Below are 22,868 nucleotides of genomic sequence, written 5' to 3'. Positions count from 1 at the left end.
GTATTTTTGGTGGCAGACCTGGCAGCTTTGCAGATTAGGAGTTAAAAAGGTTACTTAGAGCTGGTTATTTTTTCTTGCAATTAGATTCATCTATTATATATTTAAATGCGGGCTTCACTATCTCGCCATGTTTAAGCTTTTTCAACGTATTATTTTTGCATGTTTAACGAAAGAATTTTTGCACGTTTAAGCTATATCGTATATTGCAATGGTTAAGATTTTTTTTTTCGATTTTCCAGTTTGAATTCAATAGCTATTCCACCGAGGTTAAAATAAGCAGCCCAATAGTGGGACGCTGTCAGGGTTTCTCAAGGGGCTGCGAATTTGGCCTCCAATTAAGAATGATCAAATCCTTTCAGTGTACGAGTGCGACGAATTTTGTGATTTTTTTTTCCAAAATTTTCAGTAAACACAAATTACAAAATAATTTACAAAACAGAAAATTCCCAACCCTGTAGTTGGGGGCTATCAGAATACTCTCAGGGGTTGTGAACCTTGCCTCCAACTATGACTGCTCAAATCCTTGTAGTTTTCGAGATATGACTTTGTGATTTTTTTCATAAAATTTTCAGGAATTTTAAACGAAATTTTTTTCTTCAAAGTTTGAAATACCCTATCCTGTAGTTGGGAGCTGCCAGGGTACTCTCAGTCGTTGCGAATCTTGGCTCCAATAATGACTACTCGAATGTTTGTAGCTCACGAGATTTGACATTTTTGGGATTTGACGGACAATTGGAATTAAAAAAGTAATTGGGTGCTGTCAGAGCACACTAAAAGCCTGCAGATCTGGTTTCCAATATATATGTGGTTTTTCATGAGTTGTCGAAAATTCGAAGCACCGGAGGTGCGTCACACGCTAGTCTCATTTATTGCAATCTCCTTAATTTTTGAATTCAGATTTGATTTATTCAATCACCGTAATTTAGGCTCTCAGGCAAAAAAAAACTAATTTGAGCAAATCAAGTGCTTGCTGTAGTTTTTGAAATTGATTGATTGTTTGATTCTTTAAAGGAATAAAGTAATTACTAAACAATTTATAATATTAATTGAGTGATTCTGCAGAATATCTTTCTGTGGATTAAGATATAGTTGTGTGAAAATTTCCGGATTCCATGTCTGCGTCGGCTGTTGAGCGCTGAAAGCGGTATCTGGCGGATCTCTGGGAGTCAAACTGTTTCTACAATGGAGTCCTTACTTGTTTTCCTCGTGTTTCATGGAGTCCTCGTGTTTCTAAACTGAAAATTTTGGTCAATATCAGATTAGTTTTTACCGGCGGTGCTAGGCATTTTCAATCATGCTTTTTCAATTTAGATGGAGGTGGAGGATATTGATCTGATCCAAGTTATAAATAAGTTATCAATGGTTATCAGAGTAATATTTAGGATGTTGAAAAGGTCGAGTATTCAAGTGTTTACGGGCTATTTTTAATCAATCGCTTAAATTTTCAGGTGACTGAGTATAGTTCATTGAGTGTTTCTTTTACATCGCATAGTATTTCTTCTAATGAAAAAAAATAGTTAGCCACATATTGCATTTTCAGATATTTTAGATAAAAATAGACTAAAAAACAATCCAAGAAGAAAGTAAAACTTAGGAACTTTAAGCCAAGAAAAACAAGTTCGTGAAGCTTTATTGATCGCTTCCGTGGCTATATAAGTGTTCAAAAATAACATCCTAAAAACGCAAAAAATATCAACTGCTTGTTCCGACCATTGAAAATGGGAAAGAACTTTGTATTGGGGTTTAGTTTTTTATTTTGGTTTTCAACTCAAAGTCAGGTATTATGGGGATGGGTCGAATGATATATCATTTTAAAGCCCTTTTAGTGGCGATTTGAACTTCATTGAAAACTCTTCAAAAAATTGTCCCATTCTCGAGAAACACAATTAAGATTTCTGATTTTTAGTCTAATTTCGAACAAATAATGAGAGCGAGCAGAATTACAATCGCTTATTTTTGCTTATTTTAGGCCGTGAAAACTTAGTTTTACTCAACTAAAATTGTATTCAAATTTTTCAGTGCCCTTTGGGAATCATAAACTTTAAAAATTCAAAAAATTTCTGCAAAAAAGTTTGAATAAATTGTTTGAATTTCTTAAATATATTTTCGTATCTCGGACGATTTTCTATCAAAATGCTGTCAAATTTTCATATCTTGCTTTGCTAGCGATTTTTTTTTTAAATTCGATTCAGATCCCTTTGTCACACCACGCAGAAAAAAACTACACTAATTTGAAAAAAAAACATTTTTTTTTTTAATTTTTAAGACTACAGTGCTGATTTAAATTATCCGGACAAAACGAACAAAACTTGAATTTTCAGACGCGTTTTTCTCAAATTGGGTTAACATTAGACAAAAAGTGAAGAGAACAAAAGTTGCTTAGGATTTCACCAGAATTAATATGGTGCCATTTTTTCTCCGAAATTCTTAACAAAAATTTTACCCCAAAAATGGGTCAATTTGGCTTTTTTCAATTAATCAAGAATTACGCTGAAACTACTTTGTTAATTGATACGAAAATTATATCACAGGAAGCCTCTTACGCAGCTCAACAAAGTTTAAGAGGGGTTAAATCTCCAAAAATTTGCGCAAATTGTTTAAAATTAATTTTTTAACAGAGATTCTGGGTTTTATATAGTAAAAATCACATTTTTTGACTATCAAGTGAAAATTTTTTCTCTTATACTGGTTTTTGGAGATTTAACCCTTCTTAAACTTTGTTGAGCTGCGTAAGAGGCTTCCTGTGATATAATTTTCGTATCAATTAACAAAGTAGTTTCAGCGTAATTCTTGATTAATTGAAAAAAGCCAAATTGACCCATTTTTGGGGTAAAATTTTTGTTAAGAATTTCGGAGAAAAAATGGCACCATATTAATTCTGGTGAAATCCTAAGCAACTTTTGTTCTCTTCACTTTTTGTCTAATGTTAACCCAAATTGAGAAAAACGTGTTTGAAAATTCAAGTTATGTTCGTTTTGTCCGGATAATTTAAATCAGCACTGTATTCGGAACACTCTGTGCTGCTTGCACAGTAACAGGCTATCCTTGTTTTCCTTTTTAATGTTTTCCACGCAAAATCAAGTACCACAAATATTCATCAGTCTGGATTTAGTGATATATCATCTTAAAACCCTTTCAGTCGTGATTCCAACAACATTAAAAAAAATTTCAAACAAATTCCTATTGTCAAGGAAAATCGGCTTGAAATTTTTGGTTTCTCGTCTAATTTTGACCAAATTAACTGATGATAACTTGCTTAATTGGCCATTTTTTTTTTCAAACTGAAACTAGTACTAGAAGCTATATTTGGCATTTCCCTGGCAAGAGTTTTTTATTTGTTTTTTTTTTTTTCATTTTTTGTTTGCTTTTCTTGTTTTGAAGACCAATGTTGTTAACTATGCCGAATTTACCAACTTTTTTGCTTGTTTTTACTTTTATCATCACACAACGTACAAAAAACGACACTGATGTGAAGAAATTAATAATTTGAAGAACTTTCATTCGTTGTTTCTATGAATATTGATTCTAATTTTGGAAACTGGGCTGTACACACGACTGGACATGGAAAAGAGCAACAGAATGTCTTTAAAAGGGGAACCTGGACTTACACATTGTGTCTAGATCCCTAGTGGCTCTCCAGGTAAGATCTCGGAGTGCCTTGGAGCAGTCTGACACCAGGTGAGCGGTGTCCCCCTCCCTTCTCGGCTCGATCTTGCACGGGATCTCCACTCCCGACACATTCTTGAATGCCTCAACCATCTCCAAAACTGAGTAGCTAGTACCATAACTGAAAAAAGGTATCAAAGTGAACCAGTGAGCATAGCAACGATAAGAGGCGAAGTATGTTTTTAAACCTGTGTTGGTCTGGAAACTATATCGAATTCAATTGGATTCCTGATCTCTTTATGTTGAGTTTACACTTGTTGAAACATAAATTCCATGCTGTTATACACTTTTCGTTTGAGGAAAATTTTTTAAAGTTTTGTGTATTTCGTTAGGTTCACCAAGTTGCCTCAGTTAGTTCAAAGCAATGGTTCTCCGCAACAAAAACTTGCTCAGAAATTTTTAAACTCATAACTATACATAAGGGACTCTTCTACTCTAACTTTTATTCAAATGCTCTGTCAATAGAGATCAGCACAACAATTCAATTTCCACAATCTTCAAATGCGAAGTGCTGGGTAGCAAAAAGGGAACTACGCGAAAATTTCTGCTAGCAACAACACATCTTCGCCTTTTTTCTTCAAAGTCATTAATAATCCGTGATTAAGGTAGATCAGTCAGTTTTTCTAACGTGTTACGTTCCAGAATCAGTTATGTGTGCGTCAATCTCCACGAATTGTAAAATTATCAGATTTCAAACAATTGAATTAACGAGCATTTTATCGGTAAAATAGCTCAGGAAAGTTTTAAATATAACGAATTTTTTCATACTTCAACATCGGTAACATCGGCACAAACTGCATAACTCAAGACAAGCTGCTAAAATGGCCAGTATTTGTCCTTGAGACAAATTGCTCTTTTAAAGGTCAGCCTTAATCAAGGCTGAACCAAATTAGAGCGAAAAGACGGTTAAAATAGGTTTTTTTGGCGGGTGGGGGAGTTCGAACCTGGTTACGGAGCGTCCCATCAAGTTCGGGGCAAATTTGAATTCTAGAAAGGAAATGACCCAGTCGGGATTGGAACCGGCGCCGAACCCGCCGGGACGCACCCTGTATACGCTCGGCTACTGTCCCTATATGCATTTACATTTATATGCATTTATACTCTCGCTTACATTTGCTCTGCAACATCCTCCACCCCTAAACAAGGAAGAAGGGGAGGGAGGTTTACGGTCGGGCGGGTCAGTTCGCTCGTAACGGTCTTTATGTCGGCGGATCTCGCGCATCCGTCCTTGCCATAGTGCAGTCTTAGGATACGTGCGAGTGGATAATGTCCACGTGGAGTGTCAGGCTCTATGACCCAAACCAAGTCGCCGGCTTTCAACTTAACGTCTGACCTGTTGTGCCACTTTGCCCTCCTATTGAGGGAAGGATCGTATTCCCGCATCCACCGTGTCTATATTGCGTTAGCGTATGATTGCGCTCTGGCGAATCGCTTCTTATGGTCGATGTTTTCTTCGAAACTTAGCGACGGAAAACTCGCTGCGTGTTGACCAAGGATAAAATGATTCGGGGTCAACGTCGTCTCTAGATCTAGCGGAGTGATACTAACGGCTGTTATCGGTCTAGCGTTAAGTGATTGCTCAACAAGGCACAGCGTGGTTCTTAGAACCTCCTCGGTTACACTTCTGTTGCCTAAGATGTCATACAAAACGCGCTTGACACTCCGAACTAATCGCTCCCAGGAGCCACCATTGTGCGGTGCGCTGGGCGGATTGAATTTCCACTTGATCCCTTTCTGGACAAAAACAGCGGCTGCGAGCTTGTTCCAACTCTCAACGCACGCTAAGAGCTCTTTCTGAGCGCCAACAAAGTTCGTGCCGTTGTCGGACATGATGGTAATCGGAGTACCGCGACGTGCAAAAAACCTCTCCATGCCCATCACACAAGAGCTTGTGTCGAGCGAGGGGACCACTTCAATGTGCACCGCTCTAGTGGTGAGACAGGTGAACAAAAAACCCCACCTCTTTTCCTACTTCTCCGGATTGGAACTAGGAACGGCCCCAAGTAGTCAACACCTGTGTTAGAGAAAGGATGTTGCTTGTAACCCAGCCTTTCAATGGGCAGATCAGCCATAATGTGAGTTACGGTTTGCGCTTAGTGTTTTCGGCACGCAACGCAAGTATTTTCAATGTTTCGCAGCAACCATCGCAAATTTAACACAACGTATTTCAAATTAACCACCGCACGCATGTAATCCAAGTCTTGATGGAAATTCCTAACGTGCAAGTGTTTAACCAATAACTGAACAACCGCGTGACTTGCATCAAGTATAATTGGATGCTTGCTATCGAAATCGGAATTAACCAAGCGGTTGATGCGCCCAGTCGAGCGAAGGATGCCAGCTGGTCCAATGAACGGCGAATACTTGGCGATCCGACTACTCCTCGTGATAACTTTACCGGATCTTAGTACTTTTAGCTCACTACGAAATGTCTCACCCTGGGACAGGTAAATGAGCTTCTGTTCAGCAATATCCATTTCAGACGGGTCTTTAATTTCTAATATACTCGACCGGAAATGTTTATGGGATGGCAGCCATCTTAACAAAAATGCTACTGTGCGTTTGTATTTTACAATTGATTTGAATCTCTCCCATTTTCCGAAGGGAAGATTTTTTTCTGTCAAAACATCGACGACGAAATTTGACGAATTTTCCAGACAACTGTCGATATCACATGATGGTCCTTTGAGTCTTATTTTATCAATAACCCTTGTATCGGGCTTGAAGGGCCAATCAATCGTTCTCAGTATACTAGGGCCATTAACCCAGCAGCTTTCCTTGAGGGCTTCCGAAGAAATCTCTCGTGTACCGGTATCAGCTGGGTTATCACCGCTAAGTATGTGATGCCACTGATCAGTGGTGGTAGACTCCACAATGTTTATTACAGGAGTTAAGCCACTGGAGAACAGTGGTACTATCTGTCCACATGAAAATTTCCGTAACTTTCAAAGTAAGACCTTTCAAAATTTCTTCTTTTAAGCAGGTCGCAAGAACAGCCGCTTGAAGCTCTAACTTTGGATTAGATAGCGCTTTCATAAGCGCAACGCGTGCTTTGCCGAACTCAAAGGCTAATTCAGTCTGATGCGAGCTAGCAAGTCGCGCACGAAGGAAAGCGACGGCACATGAACATCCTGCGAACTATCACCGAATATGTGAAGTTCTATTCGGTCAAAAGGGTCAGTGAAATAGCTAAGAGAAATTGTCAGAGAACCTAACAAATGAAGACCTGAGTGCCACTCCAGGAACTGCTTTTTGATTTCCTCTGGCAGATCATCGTAACTTTTTTGACCGCTGATTCGCCAGATATCTTTTAATAGAAGGCGATCATTCAGGGTATACGGATCCACTAGTCCAATTGGATCAAAAACAGAGGAAACAAACCTCAACACGGTACGCTGGGTGATTGCTTTGTCTAGTGGACGATCAACCCTTCTACTAACGACTAAATTATCTTTTAAGTGATCCCAATTAAAACCGAGAACATGCGACGACTGGTCTGGACTCGTACAAATATCTTTAACAGAGGAGTTGGACTCACGGTTGTCCGGATCAAGACCGGTTGTTACGTCGGGCACGTTGCTGACAAATTTTGTCAGATGAAACCCACCTAGTTTAAGCAACGAGACTAAATCCCTACCTAATTTCAAGGCGTCATCCCTGTTTTGAAAAGAATCCAGATAATCATCCATATAAAACTTCTGAACAACAGTCGAAGCAGCTTCGGGGTACTCAGCTCGATGATCCAATGCAGTCTTCTGCAAAGCAAAATTCGCACAAGTCGACGAGTCACGGGTACCAAAAATGTGACGCGTATATTGGTGAACTACCATACTTGATGTGGGGTCCTCCCGCCACAACAAACGAAGAGAAGATTGATCTTCTTCACGGACTCCAACCTGTTATAACATCACTTCAATATCAGCTGAAACAGCGTATTTATGCTGACGGAATCTTAAAAGAACAAAAATGAGGTTTTGAAGGAGATCCGGGCCAACCAACAGAGATTTGTTCAAGGAAGCGCCATGACACTTCGATGCCCCATTGAGGACTCGGCGCACCTTACCGGGCTTGTTCGGGTTCAACACCGGGTGATGCGGGAGATAGCACTCACGATCGGCTCGTGATATGGGATCGTGTGCCTTAACGGTTATGACATATCCTTTTTGTATATCTTCTCTAATTGTTTCGGCGTACTTCTCACGGAGCGACGGATCCTTATCTAGCCTCCTTTCCAAAGACTTTAATTGAGCTAGGGAGGAAAAATAGTTATTCGGTAAAGTACTTTCTTTATCGTTCCAAAGCATCGGGTCCCTTGTGCTCTTCGTGGGGCGTCAAAATGTGCGCTTCAATCTCCACGAATTGTAAAAATATCAGATTTCAAACAATTGAATTAACGAGCATTTTATCGGTAAAATAGCTCAGCAAAGTTTTTAATATAACAATATATAACGAACATGGTTACGGAGCGTCCCATCAAGTTCGGGGCAAATTTGAATTCTAGAAAGGAAATGACCTAGTAGGTATTCGAACCGGTGCCGAACCCGCCGGGACGCACCCTGTATACGTTCAGCTAATGTCCCTATATGCATTTACATTTATATGCATTTATACTCTCGCTTACATTTGCGCTGCAACAAGTTATTTCTTTTCAAAGGCGTTTATTTGCGTCTAGAGCAGTCATGTGGTACCACTATTGCGGCCGAAATTGGTCAAACTGAGATAGACCTGAAGCTAGAGGTCAGGTGACAGCTCAACCTCGCACCCAACCCGTGCCATGGCTGGAGATTGAATACATGATATGACGCTCTCAAAGTGAACGCCTTACCACTGTGCTAAGTCTCTCACCTGAAGTTGTAAGCAGTGAATCCACATAATTGCCCCTCGATCAGTCGGAGGGTTAGTTTGGTGTGTGCGGCTGCCACATCCGACACGTGAGTGTAATCTCGCACTGCAGTCCCGTCAGCCGTGTCGTAGTCATTCCCGTGCACGCTCAGAAACTACAAAAAAATGCGGCTACAAAAAGTTTCATGGATGACAAAATGTTTATTTGAAGACTGTAGCAAAATTTTCATTCAAAATTACAAATGAACAGTTACTTTATTTCTAAACGCATGAAATGTTTTTGAGCCATGTTACTTGGTGAATACTTTCATTCATGCACTTCTTATAATATTATACAATACTGGTTACATGACAATTTAGCCTATTCCAATTTGTCTTTTACCATTTTACCCTGTGCCACTTTAACCTACGTTCCAACTTAACCTATTGTAGCTCACTGTTCAAAATGAGCATATTTTTCAATGGGAGAGTCATAATCAGGAAAAAATATCATAAATTAATATTCCTTGAGTTTTCAAATAGTTCCTGTAGCTGTAAGTTAGCTGGAAACACCAGCGGATTTAGAGCTTCGGCCTCATTTTTGAGGGAGGAGCGCGCGCCCGAAAAAAGCCTGAAAACGCATTTATTCTGCTGTTTCAAAAAGATGCCTGCAGCTCAAAATTTGGTCAAAATGGGGGCATTATAGTAGTTTGGGAGATCTCAGAATATGAATTTGGTCCGACCTAAAAAAAAAAGGTTGACAAAAATTTAAATTTTTTTTGTTTGAAAACTCAAACTTGATTTTTTTTTCGCCAACAAATATTCGATACCGATGAAGGGGCAATTTGATACATTCATGACTTTGCCCTGATATACAAGCATTTATTATTTAACCTATGGCTTTCCCTGATCTCTTTATGTTGAGTTAACACTTGTTGAAACATAAATTCCATACTGTTGTATACTTTTTGTTTGAGGAAATTTTTTTTACAGTTTTGTGTATTTCGTTAGGTTTACCAAGTTGCCTCAGTTAGTTCAAACCAATGGTTCTCCGCAACAAAAACTTGCTTAGAAATTGTTAAACTCAGAACTATACATAAGGGACTCTTCTACTCTAATTTTTATTCAAATCCTCTGTCATTAGAGATAAGCACAACAATTCAACTTCCACAATCTGGGTAAAAATAACAGATAACAGACGCGAAAAAGGAATTAGGCAAAAACTTCTGCTAACAATAACACATCTTCGCATTTTTTCTTCAAAGTCATTAATAATCCGTGATTGTGGTAGATCAGTAAGTTTTTCTAACGAGTTACGTTTCAGAATCAGTTGTTTCTTTACAAAGCTGTTTATTTGCGTCTAGAGCAGTCACGTGGTACCACTACTGCGTCCGAAATTGGTCAGGCTGAGATAGACCTGAAGCTAGAGGTCAGGTGACAGCACGTTCTCGCACCCAACCGTTGCCATGGCTGGAGATTGATCACGCGATGTGAGGCTCTCAAAGAGAACGCCTTACTCACTGTGCTAAGTCTCTCACCTGAAGTTGTAAGCAGTGAATCCACTGAACTGTCGCTCGATCAGTCGGAGGGTTATTTTGGTGTGTGCGGCTGCCACATCCGACACGTGAGTGTAATCTCGCACTGCAGTCCCGTCAGCCGTGTCGTAGTCATTCCCGTACACGCTCAGAAACTACAAAAAAATGCGGCTACAAAAAGTTTCATGGATGACAAAATGTTTATTTGAAGACTGTAGCAAAATTTTCATTCAAAATTACAAATGAAATCTCAAAATTTGAACAAAAATGTCTATCCAGCAGGTAGAACAGATTTTTTCAATGAGAATCATTTTTGCAATAAAATCTAGTTTCCAATTGCCATATCATGCTAATTTTACGCAAATATAGCAATTAGGTAAGTTAATTGGGATCTACTTACTAATCTCCCCCCTTCAAGAAAGGGGGGGCGGAGATTCTTTAGTAGATTTAATAGGGGGGAGATTTTTAAGTAGATCTAATAATTATTGCCCCTTGATCATTTGCAAGACTTTTTAAAACGTAAATAACCTTCCTCATTTGCGCAAACTTGTTTTTATATATTTTCAATTGTAATCATCAAGACCATAAATTGAACTATTTTGAAGCACTGTGTTATTGCATTAGACATTCTGTTAGTTTCATGGGACCCCTCTATCACAATTTAACCCCAATATCAAACATTAAGTGCCAAAATTTGATTCGTATACGGGATCGTTATCACCGATTTAGTTTGCCTCAATTAGGAAGGGTTATGAATGCGGGATGACTCGCCATGGATACAGAGATCACGTTGAAACTATCGTCGGTTAAACTAGAAGTGTATAAACGCAATAAGACTGAGGCAAACACCCGCCTGGGAATACAAAAAATCCAGGATCGATCACCACGCAATCAATTTTTTAAATATAAATTAAGCTGATTAAAAAACTCACCTCTATGTTCCAGATTAAAAACGCAAACATACTCTTTACTTTCCTCAAAAATTGGAACAGTTACTTTATTTCTAAACGCATGAAATGTTTTTGAGCCATTTTACTTGGTGAATACTTTCATTCATTCGCTTCTTATAATATTATACAATACTGGTTACATGACAATTTAGCCTATTCCAATTTGTCCTTTACCTTTTTACCCTGTGCCACTTTAACCTACGTTCCAACTTAACCTATTGTAGCTCACTGTTCAAGTTGAGCATATTTTTCAATGGGAGTGTCATAATCAGGAAACATAATCAGGAAAAAAATATCATAAATTAATATTCATTGAGTTTTTAAATAATTCCTGTGGCTGTAAGTTAGCTGGAAACACCAGCGGATTTAGGGCTTCGGCCTCAATTTTGAGGGAGGATCGCGCGCCCGAAAACGCGATTTTTTTGTCAGTATTTTCCAAAAAAAAGCTTGAAAACGCATTTATTCCGCTGTTTCAAAAAGATGCCTGCAGCTCAAAATTTGGTCAAAATGGGGGCTTTATAGTAGTTTGGGAGATCTCAGAATATGAATTTGGTCCGACCTAAAAAAAAAGGTTGACAAAAATTTTAATTTTTTTTGTTTGAAAACTCAAACTTGATTTTTTTTTCGCCAACAACTATTCGATACAGATAAAGGGGCAATTTGGTACATTCATGACTTTGCCCTGATATACAAGAATTTATTATTTAACCTATGGCTTTTCATGATCTCTTTATGTTGAGTTAACACATGTTGAAACATAAATTCCATACTGTTATATACTTTTTGTTTGAGGAAAAAAATTTAAAGTTTTGTGTATTTCGTTAGGTTCACCAAGTTGCCTCAGTTAATTCAAAGCAATGGTTCTCCGCAACAAAAACTTGCTTAGAAATGTTTGAACTCAGAACTATACATAAGGGACTCTTCTACTCTAGTTTTTATTCAAATCCTCTGTCATTAGAGATCAGCACAACAATTCAACTTCCACAATCTGGGTAAAAATAACAGATAACAGACGCGAAAAAGGAATTAGGCAAAAAATTCTGCTAACAATAACACATCTTTGCCTTTTTTCTTCAAAGTCATTAATAATCCGTGATTGTGGTAGATCAGTAAGTTTTTCTAACGAGTTACGGTTCAGAATCAGTTGTTTCTTTTCAAAGCTGTTTATTTGCGTCTAGAGCAGTCACGTGGTACCACTACTGCGTCCGAAATTGGTCAAACTGAGATAGACCTGAAGCTAGAGGTCAGGTGACAGCTCATCCTAGCACCCAACCCTTGCCATGGCTGGAGATTGAACACACGATGTGACGCTCTTAAAGTGAACGCCCTACCACTGTGCTAAGTCTCTCACCTGAAGTTGTATGCAGTGAATTCACAGAATTGCCCCTCGATCAGTCGGAGGGTTAGTTTGGTGTGTGCGGCTGCCACATCCGACACGTGAGTGTAATCTCGCACTGCAGTCCCGTCAGCCGTATCGTAGTCATTCCCGTACACGCTCAGAAACTACAAAAAATGCGACTACAAAAAAAAGATTTCATGGATGACAAAACGTTTATTTGAAAGACTGTAGCAAAATTATCATTCAAAATTACAATTGAAATCTCAAAATTTGAACAAAAATGTCTATCCAGCAGGTAGAACAGATTTTTTCAATGAGAATCATTTTTGCAATAAAATCTAGTTTCGAATTGCCATATCATGCTAATTTTACGCAAATATAGCAATTAGGTAAGTTAATTAGGATCTACTTACTAATCTCTCCCCTTCAAGAAAGGGGGGGGGGGGAGATTCTTTAGTAGATTCAATAGGGGGAAGATTTTTAAGTAGATCCGTTAATTGTTGCCCCTTGATCATTTGCAAGACTTTTTAAAACCTAAATAACCTTCCTCATTTGCGCAAACCTGTTTTTATATATTTTCAATTGTAATCATCGAGACCATAAATTGAACTATTTTGAAGCACTGTGTTATTGCATTAGACATTCTGTTAGTTTCATGGGACCCCTCTATCACAATTTAACCCCAATATCAAACATTAAGTGCCAAAATTTGATTCGTATACGGGATTGCTATCACCGATTTAGTTTGCCTCAATTAGGAAGGGTTATGAATGCGGGATGATTCGCCATGGATACAAACATCACGTTGAAACTATCGTCGGTTAAACGAGAAGTGTATAAACTCAATAAGACTGAGGCAAACACCCGCCTGGGAATACAAAAAATCCAGGATCGATCACCACGCAGTCAATTTTTTAAATATAAATTAGGCTGATTAAAAAACTCACCTCTACGTTCCAGATTAAAAACGCAAACATACTCTTTACTTTCCTCGAAAATTGGAACAGTTACTTTATTTCTAAACGTATGAAATGTTTTTGAGCCATGTTACTTGGTGAATACTTTCATTCATGCACTTCTTATAATATTATACAATAGTGGTTACATGACAATTTAGCCTATTCCAATTTGTCCTTTACCTTTTTACCCTGTGCCACTTGAGCATTTTTTTCAATGGGAGTGTCATAACATGGAAACATAATCAGGAAAAAAATATCATAAATTAATATTCATTGAGTTTTTAAATAGTTCCTGTGGCTGTAAGTTAGCTGGAAACACCAGCGGATTTAGGGCTTCGGCCTCAATTTTGAGGGAGGAGCGCGCGCCCGAAAAACGCGATTTTTTTGTCAATATTTTCCAAAAAAAGCTTGAAAACGCATTTTATGTCCGCTGTTTCAAAAAAATGCCTGCAGCTCAAATTTTGGTCAAAATGGGGGCTTTATAGTAATTTGGGAGATCTCAGAATATGAATTTGGTCCGACCTAAAAAAAATGTTGACAAAAATTTTAATTTTTTTTGTTTGAAAACTCAAACTTGATTTTTTTTTCGCCAACAACTATTCGATACAGATGAAGGGGCAATTTGGTACATTCATGACTTTGCCCTGATATACAAGCATTTATTATTTAGCCTATGGCTTTTACAAAGTTGGTCTTACAATGCAGATAAAAACATGTTCATAGCAACCGGGCAATGTTACAAAATTCAATAAGTCACTTGTCACATGCGGGCGGAGATGGGGGAGGATGAAATGTGGTGTTACCTTCAGAAAGGGTCGATTGAATAAATTAATGATAGAGTGAGCAGCACCTGTTTGCGTCCCGTGGCCACCTGTGCCACATTGGGCATGAGACGTCTTGGGATGCCGTTGGGGTCCTCCCCAATCTGGCCCGACTCGTGAGCCCCCACCGGGTTGAAGTAGCGCATACTCACACATGTCAGTTTCTGACAACATACAACAACAGTATTTTGCTCTTTCTTTGACAGCCCCCTCCTCCAAGCATAGTAACACAGAAAAGTTGTTAAGAGAAGTAGGAGGTTCGACATAAGTGGCTGAATTGCTAGCTCTTTTGAAGATGATGTTTAACCGAAGTTTTGCAGCACGTTAACATTCTTCCCCCTTAATAGACCAAATTAAGATCTTCAGTTTGGCAGAAAATTCCAGCTTTTGAACCAAGTTAACAACCTCCCCCTAAATCGCTTGAGGAGGGAGGATATTAACTTGCTCCAAAGTTTCTCATGCATATTTATAATTAATAAAACCAACTAAGCTATGACTTACATTCCAGAAATTATCTTGCAGCTATTGTGCTATGCTAATACGATCCCGCAATACTTTTAATGCTGGGCAAGTGTCACAATGCTTCATATGCAGCAAAAGGTGTTGCAGGACCAAATTAACATCATCCCCCGTAGAGCGATTTAGGGGGGGGGGGTGTTAACTTGATTCTGAGGTCGAATTTTCAGCCAATCAGAATAGAGCATTTTACACGCAGCGCTGAGCAAATGTAATTTGAATTGAATGATGGGGTGGAGGATCTAAACTGTGCCTACTTGTGGGATGGAGATTGAGGAGGATTTTAACTTGATCCGTGTTGCAATGTTATACTCGAGTCACCGGGTTGGCCCGACAGCAGTCCTTGAGCATCTGCTCAATGAAGTACTTGGTCCTCCCATATGCACACGTGCGGTTGCCAGTCGGCTGCTCCTCAGTGATCGGCAGTTGTTCACGCAGCACTGGTCCATACACTGTGCAAATGTACAAGTATAGCTGTAACAAATATATGGGATACAGTTATAACCAATATCGTAAGCTAGTCTACAAAATTGTGAGCCTGATAACAAATTTGTTTTTATGATTATTATTAAAAGTATGGTACAATAGGACATGTTTTTAAAGACAACATAAAAAATTAATGTCTTTACGTTTTCACTAATTGCAAAAGACTGTGTGTAAATATTGTAAAAATTATTTAAAGTACCATTTTGATCGGAAGTTGAAGGCTATCTTGTTACATTTGTTGTTACATGTACGGTTGTTACATACGTCGCAAAAATTGAAAATTAATAATGAGTACGATGAATTGAGAGCTCTTATATCCTAAAACTGAAATTGTATTTTTACTTGGCGGCATCGATAAATCAAAAAGATAAATATTACTTAAAATAAAAAAAACTGACATGTCTCCTGCTTGTCTTAAATAGGGTCAAGCTAACCTTCTCCCCCTAAATACACCAAATTGTAATCCTCCTTCTCCAGTGTACTATCACAGTATTTGTGTTTCTATTTTTCTATTTGCATCTACTACTGAATCTCCACCCCTTTAAATAAAAACAGTAAATTCACACTAGAGCGTTGTGTTTGAATTCGAAATTTGCTGCATTCTGATCGGTCAAAAATTCGCTGCAAGTAACTACCTAAAAATCTCCCCCATTTCTTGAAAGGGGTAGATTATTAAGTAGATCCCAATTTATTGTAAGACATTGTGCAGAAATCTGATACAGAGGACATTCGAAAAACCAAAAAGCGTTGCAAACATTCGATAAACAGTTTTAGCAGCACAGACATTTGACTTTTTTGAAATTGTGCAAAATCTTATATATGTACCTTTCGCTTAAAAGATGCAATGTTGGCCGAGTGACGGCCTCACTCGTGTTACGAGCTAGCCAACAGAGGGTAGGATGCTATATAAAAATTAGAGCCTATGTGGCCTACGTAGCGCGCCCACCCGTGACCAGAAATGAGACTTGGCTAAATTGGAGTCTTTTAATTGAGCTATGTCGCGTGTTTGAAATTCTAACGTCATATCATTATCTAATTATTATATAAGTTCGGATGTTTGACATAGTGGATGTTTTACATAGCAGATGGATGTTTGACAAATCGGATGTGTACCCGAGAACCTTGTAGTATAACGCAATTGCTTTCTAAAATTAGAATCGGCGCGCTGAACTCCTCCTTGGTTTTGGGGTTACGATGTTATGTTAATAGGTAACTATAATGTGAGTGCGGTGCTTTGAAATATCGAATGTTCGACCTATCGGATGTTCTGCGTGTGAACAAACCAACCAAACAAAAACCTATCTGAAAAAAGGGAGTTTGTATTCCAACAAAAATTCATCTTTTCTTTGAGGCTTGATTTTCTACTTGTTACAAAGTTTTTTTTGGGTCTTTTCTGTTATACGGCCCAAAACTGCTCTTTTTGTTATTTTGAAAATTGCATCGCAATTCTCGAATCTTATTGGTTGAAACTATCAGCAACTAATAACAGCAAAAGAAAATTCAGATTTTCATTAATTACAAGCTCAATGAACCATTTGACAACTTTGGGCCGTATAGCAGAAAAGTGATCTTCTTACGTATTCCGCCCAGTTTTCTGTAATCTTCGTAATAGATTTTGTTATACTCAATGTGAAAATACAGATAACAAAACACTGATAGCACCGATAGCGCCGTTTTTTTGGTTGATACAATAACCACTGTATTTGTTAGCCGATTTCTAACAAGGTCGAACTTCGAGCAGATGCAGATGTGAAGGTGGTCACTTTTTCCTGGAGCTTTTTTCTGTGTTTTTTTTTCTAATCTGGACAAAATTCTGCAGCATATTTCAACCAAGTTTGAATATTAAACAAAACAAGATTGCACGTATCAAGTCGAAGCCCTGAAGCTTCCGACTGCCGTTTAAGGTCTATGGAGCAGTAATAACATAAAACGATTTTTTTTAATTTGAGATTTTTCGTGAAAATCATCCCCCACACGCCATATAAAAACAAGGTGATATATTTTGCTCCTATTAAAAAATCAATCATGGCAAAATTATTCAAACAATTTGTAACAATTTTTAAGACGAATTAAATCTCCGCTTACGCGTTGATAGCGCGAAACATATCGCGCGTTATTTGCCCCAAGTTGGCCAAAATGGCAATCTTTAAACCATCATAACTTTACAAAAATTGATCACAAGTGAAATATTTTTTCGAATTTAAGCTCAGGACAACAACACTTTTTGAATGATATCAAAAAAATTCTGTCAAAAATGGCTGGTTAAAGAGTCGAAATTTGTCTGAAAAAAAACACCCCGAGCACAAAACGAACAGAACTTGAATTTTCAAACGCCTTTTGCTCGAATTGGGTTAAGATAAGACAGAAAGTGAAGAGAACAAGAGTTGCTTAGAACTTCATCAGAACTAACATGGTGCAATTTCTTCTCCGTAATTCTCAACCAAAATTTTACCACAAAAATGGGTCATTTGTGTTTTTTGTAATCAACCAAGAAGGAGGTTTAATCCTTCTAGAACTTTGTTGGGCTGTGTAAGGGGCTTCTTGTGATATAATTATCCCATCAGTTAACAAAGTAGTTTGAGCGTAATTTTTGGTTAATTAAAAAAACCCAAATGACACTTTTTTGGGGTAAAATTTTGGTTGAAAATTTCGCAGAAAAATTGCACCATATTAATTATGGTGAAATTCTAAGCAACTCTTGTTCTCTTAAATTTTTGTCAAATCTTAACCCAATTTGTTGTCCGGTTAATTTAAATCAGCACTGTATTAATTTTTGAGCGGTTAAAGAAAACCCCAGAAAAGACCCAGTTTTTAAGTGAAACTGCTCGATTGTTTGGCTGGTTCATTAGCACTGTGTTTGTACATAAAGTCCAGTAACTCCAGTTTGGTCCATACATCTGAGCAGATTAGTGGCTATGCCCATGTTCACCTCGTAGTACTTCAGGGGATATTTCACGCTCTCCCCCACCGACTTCAGACCCGCTAGATGCATCACGCAGAAAAAATTGTGCTGCAACATTAACATACTTTGTTAAACAGATGCCTATAATGTTATAAGTTATACACAAAAGTATCTGAAATAGTAACATAGTTGGTATGTTTTCGCTTTTTTTCATCACGTTCTGGTAATGTTTTTCATAAGGTATTATGCATTGATTTAACCTAACTTTGAAATTTTGTTGTTTTCTCAAAACAATCCTAAAAGGGCTCAAAAACAGCATTCTTAGTTTGGTTAATCAAAAATCCTTATTTTGCAGCAATTGAGCTGTTGGGACCTCTTGAAAAATTGTGAGTAGTTTATCTTCTTCCAGAATGTCCATCAGGTAGAAAGTGACTTCTTTTTTCTTCCCCGTCTTCCCATTGGCCAGCCTCTCTACTCGAATTAAACTCTCCGGTTTGTCATCACCCTCTGAAAACAGCATCAATGATAGCAACCGGTAGCTTTGCAAGTCACACCGAAAGTTCCGAGCACAGTAATCATTCATTACCAAACAGTCCACTGGATAGGCGCACAATTTGGTGAGTGCATAATTGTGGATTCCAGAGACAAGTCTTTAAACGTGTTCCAAAATGTAATTGGGTTCCACTTAGAACATTTCCGTGCATTCCGCGTACAAATATCTGTAAAGTAAAACTTGTCGGCACTAATTTTGTTGCGTTCGGCAACGAACGAATATAGGTAGTTGTTCCCGATTCTGCAAATGTAAGCGGATTCTCCAAATATAAGTGAATTCCCAAATGTAAATGAATTCCGGGTTGAACTTATAGTTGCGGATCCCATGACAGCTCAAATTTACTAAGCACATATCATATTATTTGTTCGTGGATTCCACGAAGTGTTCCGGATTCCGCAAATTCTGTTGCCGATTCCACAAATTTTTTTGCGGATTCCGCAAAGTTGCCTGTTTTTGGAGCAATTTTGAGCAATACAGTGTTTCAGGTATTTGTTTGTGGAATCCAAAACAGCAAAGAAGATTAAAGAAAAGGGACGAAGTTAACATCCCCCCTAAAAAGCCATTGGGGGGATGTTAACTTGGTTCTAAGTTAGAATTTTTCAGCCAATCAGAATCGAGCACTTTACATGCAGCGCTTAGCAAAAATAATGAGAATTAAATGCTGGGGTGAAAGATCTTAACTTGGTCTACCTGGGGGAGGATGTTAACTTGATCCAAGAAAAGTAGCAGTGTTGAGAATTCTGCAATTATTCTGTTTTTGGCTTGTTGTGGAATCCGCATACAATCCACCAAACGCACAGTTTAGCTTCGTAATATTTTTTTTTTGCTTTTGTCATTTCTGAACTTTCTGCTGTTTTGGTTGCAGGGGGGGGGGGGGGGGGATTACAACTAAGCTTGCCAATTTAGGTAAAATCAGCCTAAATTTATAAGACATAAAGCAAAAAATAAAATTTAACTCCTCATATTAATCTGAAATCAAAATCAATGGGCTGAGACTATTCTAGAAAGGCATAAATTTTTTTGGTACTAAAATCTCGTAAAAAACTAAGTATTAAGTGGAGCGGTTGTGAAGTGGTTTCGTCTCCGCCTCTCAATCAAATGGTCCGACGTACGAGGCTCACTATGAGCCGTATTCGTTGCTTCAGGGTGAGGCAACCTTACCCAGCCCAAAAAAAAATACACAAAAACTTGAATATATAGAGTTTTAACAGTGGCACAACAGTGGTTCTCCGTAGTGATCTGAACATAGCTCACATGTTGGTTCTTTCTCTTGCAGATTATGAAGAAGTAAGTTAGGAACAAGTTAACATCCTCCCCTCTAAATACGTTTAGGGGGGAGGATGTTAACTTGGTTCTAAGTTGGGAATTTTCAGCCAATCAGAATCGAGCATTTTACATGGGCGCTTAGCAAATTTAATTTAAATTAAGCGCTGGGGTGGAGGGTCTTAACTTGGTCTATTTGGGGGAGGGGGGGGGGAGGATTTTAACTTGATCCGTAAGTTATTATTTTCTGTCATTTTTTTCTGATATTGAAATTTTTGAAAGAGATTCAAAACTTTGCAATGTTTTTATTTGATAAAAGATGAAAAAAAAAACAAATCCTCCTAACGAATTTGCAAGCACTAATTTTTACTGCTTAAACTTAAAAAAAACTAAATGTTCGGGTCACATCAGCATAAATGTATGATCGAAGACCTAAAATATTTTTGAAGATAGTAAAATATATGGTGGCGTGTCACGGAGCCGAATACCCGGATAGCCGAAAAATAAATTCGTTCCCGGATAGCCGAAAAATAAATTCGTTCCCGGATAGCCGAAATTTTGGATCTACTTAACAATTACCCTCTCCCTTCTACCCCTCTTACCCATTTCTTAGTGGTACCATAGGAAGGGAATACTGAAGAGATCCTACAAACTTACTTAAAAACATTGTTTTCTTATTTCGAATACCCTTTTTCTCTACCCACCCCCCCCCCCCCCCCACACACACACACGCTTAGTCCGTTCCTCCTTCCTTCCCACTCCCTTCCCCTGCTCCCAATTACCCATAACCCCTACGCACATTTACCCCACCATGCCCCCCCCCCCCCGACAAACAAAAAAAACTATTAAGGGCCCCCAACCGAAATTATAACCGATTATAATCTTAATGCAGGGGCGGATCTAGGATTTTCTCGATGGGGGAGGGGGGACAAATGCTTTAAAAAACAGTCCAAAAAAGCGTTTTTAGGCACTTTTTGGAAAATTTTGATAAATATATTGGCGCCAAATATGTCGGCAAGGGGTCGAATCGCCTCGAATCCTGAAAAGCAAACGCCAGCCCACCCCACCCCCTCCCCCCCCTAAATCCGCCCCTGTTTTGGTTCTGTAGCGGATTTAGGGGGGATCGAATCTCTTTTTTGAAAATCCACCCTCGAGAATTTCCTCTGCTTTGGTTGTTGAAGGGGTCAAATCCCTGTAGTAGTCGGACTTTTGCTGTTAATTATTTCAATGAGAGTAAAAGTATTAGCCAATCAAATCTCTTAAAAATGTTCGGAATTTTGTTAGCTATAATAGGCTGCAAAAATTTTTGTCCAATCAAAATGCGCCTCAATTTAGTGAACAGTTTTCTGATTTAATTTAAATAAAACCGGAGGTATTTAATTTTTCGGCTATCCGGGAATGCGGCTCCGTGGGTACGCACCAAATATATGTACTAACTAGCAATGTATGAGTTTGAGCAGTTGTCAACGACCACCAGTTCGAAGCCCTTGACCAGAAGCTCCAAGGTCAAAATAGAGCCGATGAATCCAGCACCCCCAGTCACCAGAACACACGTGCCTTCTCCAAAATCTTCTCCCCCTTCACCATTCATTACTCTAGTTCCATTCTCGATACGAGAAGAGATTTATTCAATTTTCCGTTTCTTCTACTGTTAAGTGGAGGCCGTATATGAGTTTCTGATTCTGGTTTAATTATATGTGAAAGTTGTTTTCGAGTTTTTTGCTCTTGATTAAGTATATAAATCAGCCGAAGTATGAACCAACCGAAACTGCGCAGAGTATGTTAGCCGCCATCAAAAAAAGTTACCTCATATGAATGAATTTGCATAACTTTCCTAACTGTTACATAATTGTTACATAACTATTACATAACACTACGTATTTTTGGCTGGTTGATACTTCGGCTAGTTTACACTTCGGCTTTTTCATATGCCACCAAAATAACTTTGAAGGGCCGAATTATGAGCTTTGTGTTTATGTTTCATGTTTGTTTGACGATGGCGTATAAAAATGATAAAAAAAAACACGTTGTACTCTGTTGCACACATCACAAAAGTGATTTTACATAATCATCTTCAATATTTTTCAGTATGCGACTCAGATCTCATTTGCAAATGCAGGAGCAGACCTATACGTTTTTTCACGAGTAGGGGAGGGGTGGTTTCAAAAACTTTGTTGACCTTTTTTTTGGTCGACCAAATAGATTTTCCGAGCTCTCCCAAAAGCACTGAAAAGATCCTGTTTTGGTCAAATTTTTGCACCCAGGCAAACTTTCACAAAATAGGCCAAAAAGGCGTTTATAAGCGTTTTTACGATAATTTTGACCAAAAGCCGGCGTTTTTTTGGCGCGCGATCCCTCCTGTAGAAAATGCACCTGTAGAAAATTTTTAGTCTCAACCCGCTAAAAATGGAGGTCTTAAACTAGAATCAAATGGGGGCCCTTTGTGGTGTCAAGGGGTCGAATCCCTGAAGGGAAGGGGGCGTCCGCCCTAAACCCACTACTGCGCGAATGCTATCGAGAAATTGTACAAACTCAGTCGAATCATACAAAATTTCGTAAGACGAAGTTTTATAGTTGGCTTTTGAAATGTATTTTCAGATTTCTATTCAATTTGATATAGTTTGCCTTTGGTAAATTTTCTTTGTTGAGGTTTTTTTCATCCTTTCGGTAAAAGTCACCATAATTTTTTTTCAAGGAAACTTTCGGCGAAAGTAATCACTAATTTCGAATAGCACAGCAAGGACAAAAATTAGCCGAATTTCTGGCCATGACTTTGCATACTCGTTATAATGTCAGTATGAAAGCATAATTTTACAAATACAAAAGACATTACAACTACATTTTTCTAGCAAGTATACAATCTCAGTTTTCAACTATAACCAGACTGCTTGCATACCAGCGCAAAGCCCTGAACGATCCTAATGAACTTTAAGGCCAATTAAAAAAACTTTTGTTTGAATAATTAACGAAATGATCAAAAAGAATTTTTTTTTGTCAAAATTTTTTTCATTTTATCTCGCTTCACGCTAAGTAAATTATCAATAACGTGTTTAGTAT

The 22,868-nt window shown here is 38.2% G+C and overlaps 1 protein-coding gene across 1 annotated transcript; it reads right to left on the bottom strand.

The window, feature by feature from the left end:
- Positions 1–978: 978 nt before the first annotated feature.
- On the bottom strand, positions 979–21,529 carry LOC134854879 (UDP-glucose 4-epimerase-like). Its single transcript, XM_063871238.1, has 10 exons — positions 21,249–21,529; positions 18,369–18,502; positions 17,957–18,103; positions 14,920–15,081; positions 14,121–14,390; positions 12,324–12,475; positions 10,026–10,140; positions 8,512–8,663; positions 3,609–3,787; positions 979–1,235 (listed from the first exon to the last, which is right to left on the bottom strand). The coding sequence occupies exons 1-10, from the start codon at positions 21,400–21,402 to the stop codon at positions 1,231–1,233; spliced, it is 1,470 nt and encodes a 489-aa protein (XP_063727308.1). The 5' UTR covers positions 21,403–21,529; the 3' UTR covers positions 979–1,230.
- Positions 21,530–22,868: the final 1,339 nt, after the last annotated feature.

The sequence above is a fragment of the Symsagittifera roscoffensis genome, chromosome 9 (genome assembly GCF_963678635.1).
Source record: "Symsagittifera roscoffensis chromosome 9, txSymRosc1.1, whole genome shotgun sequence".
Classification (NCBI taxonomy): Eukaryota; Metazoa; Xenacoelomorpha; order Acoela; family Convolutidae; genus Symsagittifera; species Symsagittifera roscoffensis.
This window is presented reverse-complemented; position numbering and strand designations above follow the sequence as displayed.